The sequence below is a fragment of the Ascaphus truei genome, chromosome 1 (assembly GCF_040206685.1).
Source record: "Ascaphus truei isolate aAscTru1 chromosome 1, aAscTru1.hap1, whole genome shotgun sequence".
Lineage (NCBI taxonomy): Eukaryota > Metazoa > Chordata > Amphibia > Anura > Ascaphidae > Ascaphus > Ascaphus truei.
Genome location: NC_134483.1, coordinates 549,832,053 through 549,840,124, shown reverse-complemented (window position 1 = coordinate 549,840,124; position 8,072 = coordinate 549,832,053). Strand labels below are relative to the sequence as shown.

Here is an 8,072-nt window from a genome sequence, read left to right as displayed (position 1 = left end):
AGGTCTGGGGACCCCGTGCCCCCCGAGATACAGGCCCCTTTAGGGGGTGCCGGTATCCCTCTGCTCTGCTTGGTTTACAGGCCGCGGTCACGTGATCGGGATCTTTAAACGCAGAGGGATACCGGCACCCCCTAAAGGGGCCTGTATCTCGGGGGGCACGGGGTCCCCAGACCTAAAACCAACGCGGTTCAGCTCCGCAGACCCCCTGCACATCTACACTATCAATAAAAATGTATTTCAAATGTATTTATTGTCATTTATTTATTTATTTTTTGGCGGCTGCTGTGTGTATTTTTTTAATAATATTGATCAGGAGCAGGGGGGGGGGGGCTCCCTGAGCATTAATTTCTGGCTCAGGGAGCCCCCTGCTCACTGTACAATATTATTAAATCTCTCTCTGCTGCAAACACATCTCGCCCCCAGTACAGTATGTGCAGTAATTTACTGAACATGTACTGTAGAATAAATGCATAGTTTTATTTATTCGGGTTTATTACACAGTATACTGTTCGGCTGGAAAACATCAGCATACTGTACAGCACAATATTACTGTATCCATCGAAATCCCCCCATTAGCCGTTTTCTTTTCTTTTCTGAGGAAAAACAAAATGAAAAGTTTTAATGTACAGTAATGGTCAGCCCCCTAAAGAAGTACCCAGCCAGCCCCACCAAAATAATAGTACTCACCATACTGTATTACTGAATTTCCCATTCAGCTTGCGCCGGCGCCGGCCCACTTCCAGTCCAGCTTTCATCATCACCCACGTCGATAGTTTGCAGAGGGACTAGCCCACCTGTAGTCAGCGGGAAATCGCTTAGGTACATGCAAGCTTCATCAAAACTGGCTGCGAAATCCATCTCAGAGTTGTCACCGATGGAGATGGCATCATGATAAGCTGGTGCTGCTGCTGGTTCTGGTTCTGGCGCATTGCTTGGCAGGGACTGTCGCTTCTTATTTCGTTTTAACACGACCCTTCGCCTTTTGCCGCCTCCATTATCATAGATACGGGAAAAACCCTGTGCCACACACCAATACCCTCCAACAAATTGGGGCTCAATACGGTGAAAACAGGGGTCACTACATAACCTTTTTCTTATTGCCCGCTTCCACAAATGAGGAGTTGGCGAAAATCTGTAAAAGTCATAATTTTCGATAAAATACTGATAAATTTGAACAACTGTTGCCATCTTATCCTCTGTTGCATTAATAGCGGCCCATATCAAATAAGCATAACTTCTGTCAGGTTTTTGGAAAGCGGGCTCCACTTGAACACTCATGTCTCTGTAGAATAGTGTAAGCGAAAATTATCTTTGTCTTTATTTAATACAGTACTGTATGTAAAGCCTAAATTGATACATTTTTTGCAACTCTTCCTTCAGTCTCAAGGACAAGTTACAATACTGTAGCATACTGTACTGGGATAAAGTAACTTTTTTGGTATAGTAAACGAAACAACTTGCAAAGTCCACACATTACTTAAGTCATGAGTTTATGCCATCTGGTGGACAAACGAAACATTGCCGCCTAGTAAATTCTTCTGGTTATCATGAGTTTATGCCATCTGGTGGACAAACGAAACATTGCCGCCTAGTAAATTCTTCTGTTATCATTTAACAGATCAGATCCCCCGTCAGCCAGGCATGAACCGTGGCTGGGAAGGCAAACGCAACGCAGCATGCAAGAGGTGAGCAGCGGCGGATTCAAAGTATCTGCCAGGTACAAATCGGGCATTTGCTCGAATAAAGTGTGTCGGTGCAGTATAACAAGAGGCGCCTGTTGATAAAAAAAGGATATATATCCAATCAGTTGGATAGCCAGGGATAGGCTCCAGACGTGGTGATGTGCTTAAAATAAAAGAGAAACACAATACATAGCGTGATGCTGTATGACAGAAAAAGGGGGGCTACATAAAAACACACAACATATATAACTAATAAGTATCAGCTGAGATACAAGGTGAATACTAATATAAAAACATTTAATAAACATATAATGGTAACAGGACATATAGAAAATAAAAAAGGACAATGGAATGCCGATTAGACACACTGCTGCAATGGGTGAACTACCCACTCACCGGACGGCAGATGTAAACAGGCGGTGGATAAATCTGAGAGTATCCCCTCTCTGCTGCTCAGACAGCTGCTGCAACCGATCCGGTCTGTAGATAGAGCGTTGCACACGCCCGCCGGCGTGTGTAGGTAAAACTTCTCTCAGCTGGCGGTGCAGGACGTGCAGATAGATTCAAAACGGCCACAGCAGATTCGCTTGGTGTGAATGAATAAACGTCTGTCTGAAACAGCTGATTCGTCACCGGATCCGCTCGGGAAAGTAGGAAGCCACCTGATGCGACAGTGGGAATCCAAAGTTGCCACCCTACGCGTTTCGAAAGCGTGCTGCTTTCTTCCTCGGGTTCCTGAACTACTTTCCCGAGCGGATCCGGTGACGAATCAGCTGTTTCAGACAGACGTTTATTCATTCACACCAAGCAAAAATGAAATGCAAACTCGATCGGGTTGAGATCAGGTGATTGACTCGGCCATTGCTGAATATTGGATTTTCCTTTTTTTTTTTTTTTGCACCTAAGGATGCCCTGTTTCACTTGCATTGAGAGCTCCTTTGACCGCATGTTGTGGGTTCACAGCAAAAGCTTCCAAATGCGAATGCCACACCTAGAATCAACTCCAGACCTTTTACCTGCTTAATTGATGATGAAATAACGAAGGAATAGCCCACACCTGTCCATGAAACAGCTTTTGAGTCAATGGTCCAATTACTTTTGGTCTTTTGAAAAAGAGGGGGCTACATATTAAAGAGATGTAATTCCTAAACCCTTCCTCCAATTTGGATGTGAATAATGTCACGGTAGACCAGGTCTTACCAACAAATTAATACCGGGATTCTGGACTGAGCAGCACATGGCAGGTAAAACAAATTGTAATTTATTTCCTTTTAAGACAAACACACAATAGTTCACAATTACAGACAATATACACTTACTGGGATGGGGCTACATATTAAAGAGTAATTCTTAAACCCTTCCTCCAATTTGGATGTGAATAATCTCAAATTAAAGCTGATAGACTGCACTTTAGACTTTAGACTGACCTAACTGTATTTAGCTGATGTTATTGCCTCATTAACACGCGTTATTTATCTCCTTTACAATTGTTTTCAATAGCACTAGTGTGAAATAACGCATTGTATTATCGAGTGCAATAACCTCAACATCTGAACCAGATATGGGTATCTTCTACCACTGTCACGCCATCTAGCGTAACCCTTTGTGTTCCAGAAAGAAGTTAAAAAAAAAAAGACTGGGTGTGTGCTGAGCACGTGCGTTTTTCTTGAAACTTCTTTGTTTTTTGCTACTGAAATTGTTGTTTGATGTTTTTGATTGAATTAAACACTTTTGAGAGTATAAAATGACTGTTACTGTGGCAGGTTTGATTATATCCAGCAAGGATTTTTAGTGCTGTGAGATTAGCCAGCAGGGGCGCACGCGCCTTTCTTCCGTTTGTCCTGGGGGGTAATGTAAGGAATTGGGGAACACGTCCTTTGTGGCGTGTTCCTTCCTTACCTGCTGCTGCCGCGGCCACTGTTCCTGCCCATGCGCGCTCCCCCACTCTCATAACAGAGCGTGCGCGCACCCGCAGCTCTTCTTGCTGCTGCACGGAACTTGGTCCCGCCTCCCGCACGCGTTCGTCTCTCTCGCGTGGCGCGATGACGAGCGATGATCCCCAGCTGCGTGGCAAGTCTCTCCTCCCTGCCTTGTTGCCTGCAGCCTATCCTAGCTCCGCTGGGGCTGCGGCACCTCTCCGCCCCCTGTCCCCATTGGTTTGTCCTGTCTTTACATATTTCATGCTTCCTCCCTTTGCTCAGCATAATCCTATGTAGCCTTGTGAAGCTCACTTCTGTTGTGCAGTGCTCTCTCCTTTGCAGTTATCCTCTTGTGCACCGACTCGGCTTGTTTGTGGACCCTTCTGGATTTTGGACTTTGGCATACCCTCGACTACGGCGATCTCTCCTACCCTTGAACACGGCATACGGACTCGGACTACGCAGCTCCCTACTATCCCACACCACGGCTTACGGACCCCTACTATCCTGTCTTCTCCAATCCAATGACTCGGCAAGAGCACTGCATCTCCTACATTGCATTGCCGGACCCGGCAACGCTAAACTATCCGCCTTCCAGGCACGCCTCCACTGCTGCGGGTGTGTGGTGCTATACCTTCCCACCTCAGTGGCGGGGTCTTGTCTTGTTTGTGGGCAGCGCGAGCATTACAAGGTGCCAACAAAGAAGTTTCACTTTAAAATAACTATTATAAATGCATAGTACTTTGTTTTGTTCTTTTAGAAAAATCACATAACACAATTTTAATCAGCAGACTGGAAAACCATTATCATGAGTAATAAATAAAGGACAGAGTCTCTGTAGGTATATGGTGTGTGTGATAGCTGAGGGGGTGTCTCTAATGGATATGTACTGTGTATATCTACTTAGTAAGTACCAATAGATGCATGAAAATATATACGTAATGCAATGTATTACAATAGGCTTCTTTCTTTTTAAGGTGGATTATGCTCTCTCTCTCCTGTACTGTGCAGGAGCGGTGCTGGATCGCTTCTGTGCATGTGCTGGAGCACACCTGATTGCTTTTTTGTCTCCAGCAACGATTTTTAGTGCTGTGAGATTAGCCAGCGGGGGCAGGCGCCTTACTTCTGTTACGCTTTTTCATCTCCGTGAAGGAGTTTTGTCCTATGACAATTTAGTAGGTGCCGGCTAAAGAAGTTAAAAAAAATTCAGTTAGCTGAACCTTTTTTAATAGCTATTTTCTGCAAACCTATATAACAGGTGAGTTATTAACCCCCTTAGGTGTTTTGGCCTTTGCCACAGTATATCTTTAGCTTACATACCTATTGCAATTAGGGACGTGTATTTTATACCTTCTGAAATGTTACATTATTTTAAGCTATTAATGAACTTCTTTACTCACAGCGAATTTCTTTCCAACAGATGGATCCATGAGCAGAAATAAACCTGCAGGATGTCACAACCCTCTCTGCTCACCAGATTGTGTAAAGGAAGATAACAGTGTTATTACACAGGATCAGGGAACAATTTGCTTGAGGCAAAATAAATCAAACAAAAGACAGAGAAAATCTGTGAGAAATGTGGCTAATGAATCAACTTCATGTGATGAAGGAAATCTCACAGCCTCCCACATTTATTCTCTCAGAGAACATACAGGGACAGAATCTGCAGTTATTCATATTAAGGAGTGTGACAAAGGCAACGCTAATGCACAGAAAACTCCCAAGAACTTGTCAGTAATGAAGTATAATTGCAGTGAATGTGGTAAAAACTTTAATAATGAAACAGCTTATACAAATCACCAAAGAATACACATCATAGCAAGACTGTACAACTGCTCTGAATGTCAAAAATGTTTTACTAATAAGTAAAATCTTGTTCGACATCAGAATTCACAAGGGAGAGAAACCGTTTGTTTGCTCTGAATGTGGGAAATGCTTTAACAGAAACTCAAATCTTGTTGAACATCAGCAACGTCACACAGGAAAGAAACCATTTGCTTGCTCTAAATGTGGGAAATGTTTTTACAGAAACTCGATTCTTGTTACACATCAAATCGTTCACAAAGTGGCGAAGCAGTTTCCTTGCTCTGTGTGTAAGAAAAGCTTTGTTAAGATCGATTATCTTATTAGGCATATGAGAATTCACACAACAGAGAAGCCAATTGTTTGCTTAGAATGTGGAAAATGTTTTACAACTATCGGAAGTCTTGTTGTACATCAGAGAATTCACACAGGCGAGAAACCATTTCTTTGCTCTCAATGTGGGAAATGTTTTACCAGAAAGTCAACGCTTATTACTCATCAGAGAATTCACACAGGAGATAAACCATTTGTTTGCTCTGAATGTGGGAAATGTTTTAGTGAGAGATCAAACCTCGTTAAGCATCAGCGAATTCACACAGAAGCTAAACATATTCCATGCTCTGAATGACCATTTATTTGCTTTAAATGTGAGAAATGCTTTATCTAGAGTTTAGAGCTAGTTGAAGATCAAGAACTACACAGAAAAACATACCATTCAAAAGACCACTGTGAGGGTCTTGGATTTTATATTCAGACAATTCAAGACATTGACACTTTAGGTGCCTTATGGACGTAGCTACAAGCTGTGACACAGAGACCAATCCAGAGTTGCATATTGATATTCTCACATCCAAAACCTGTGCCAAACTGGGTGTTCTTTATAGGAACAAATCCTCCCTAAGCCTTGTTGTCAGAAAGCGCATCGCACAGCAGATGCTAATGCCAATCATAGACTATGGGGACATAGTATGTTACAATCCCCCAAACTCACCTTAGCAAACACCCTATACAACTCAATATGCTGCTTTGTCCTACAATGTAACTACAACACACCACTGCTTGATGCTACAAGAACTAGATTGGCTGTCCCTTGAGTCCAGCCGCAAGGTACATTTTTCCTGTTTTACCTTCAAATATTTTCTTGGCAAGCTGCCCTCCTACCTGACCAAGCTCATGACCCGTGTATGCGCAGCACTTATCACCTGAGACCTGACTCCAAAAGACTATTCATGGTCCCAAGATTCAACAGGGAAACCAATCGCTCTTCCATCAGTTACTGTGCACCTCACTTCTGGAACAATCTACCAGAGACTCTCAAAGCCATCTTCAGTTTAATTTCTTTCAAGACTTCAGGTGGCTCACATTTTAATCTTGTCTTTAACAGTTGCATACGACCATAACACTTATTCTCTCTAATTGTACATGAAATGTCTGTAAATACAACATATAACCTCCTGTTCATAGAACGTAACCTTGTATTGCCAACATAACTCTGTGCCCAGGACATACTTGAAAATGAGAGGAAACTCACAATGTATTACTTCCTGTTTAAAACATTTGATAAATAATGACATGAATGGAAGAATAAATAGCAGCAAACAGAATGATCTAATACAAATATTGTACTCAAACTTATAAGGGTGGTTGTATCATTGTAAAAATTAGTTTAAAGAAATATTCAATATAGGCGCTTTAGTCGACTACCAAGAAATTGTTCCCGTGAAATCAATTTTGATAAATGATCTTCTATACTTTTTGTAAATTCCTCAAAAAGGGTTATAAATGAGACTATAGATAATTTGTATCTTACAGGCAAAAGTTTAGTTGGCCACAATGTTTGAAAAAATATAAATATAAACTCTACAATTGTAAAACCACGTATAAAAATAATGCTAATTCAGTTACATTTATTACCAAATTACAATCAATTAGCAAATTATAGTAACATAAATGTTTAAACATTGGAATGTGTTAAGTAGTGATCACATGATATTAAGAACATCCTAACGGCGAGTAAATTACAATGTTCCCACCCATTGCAGGGGTCTGGATTACATTGCATGGGTCTGGATTACATTGCGTGACCATTGCAGGGGTCTGGATTACATTGCGTGACCATTGCATGGGTCTGGATTACGTTGCATGACCATTGCATGGGTCTGGATTACATTGCGTGACCATTGCAGGGGTCTGGATTACATTGCGTGACCATTGCAGGGGTCTGGATTACATTGCGTGACCATTGCATGGGTCTGGATTACGTTGCATGACCATTGCATGGGTCTGGATTACGTTGCGTGACCATTGCATGGGTCTGGATTACATTAGCTGCTAACAAACCGTCTGGCAGTTTTACGTGTGGAAGAATCCCCTGTTCTGTGTGTCATTTTATAGAAAAATATCAAAATTAATTTCTCTAAAACATTAAGTAATCATTCTGCGCCACATCCTCAAACGTGATTATCTTATATAGATTCACTGAGTGCTGTCTACTCCACATATCTATTTATTAAGTAATCATTCAGTCCGTGGTTTTATTCATTGCAATACGTCTTGTGTCATTTATATATTAACTTGACTGTTGGCCTGCAATATATTGGCAGGACCGTGACGTACACACTACCCTTGTGCGTGTGCGTGTATGTGATGGGGGTAATAACACCCAGCT

At 42.0% G+C, this 8,072-nt stretch overlaps 1 protein-coding gene across 1 annotated transcript in view; it reads left to right on the top strand.

Annotated features, from left to right (window-relative positions):
- Positions 1-8,072, top strand: part of LOC142466166 (uncharacterized) — a 76,589-nt gene that overhangs the window by 44,918 nt on the left and 23,599 nt on the right. The window contains 2 exon segments of the mRNA XM_075571039.1: positions 5,022-5,484; positions 5,486-6,030. Of these exon segments, the coding sequence (XP_075427154.1) occupies positions 5,022-5,484; positions 5,486-6,030 (1,008 nt within the window).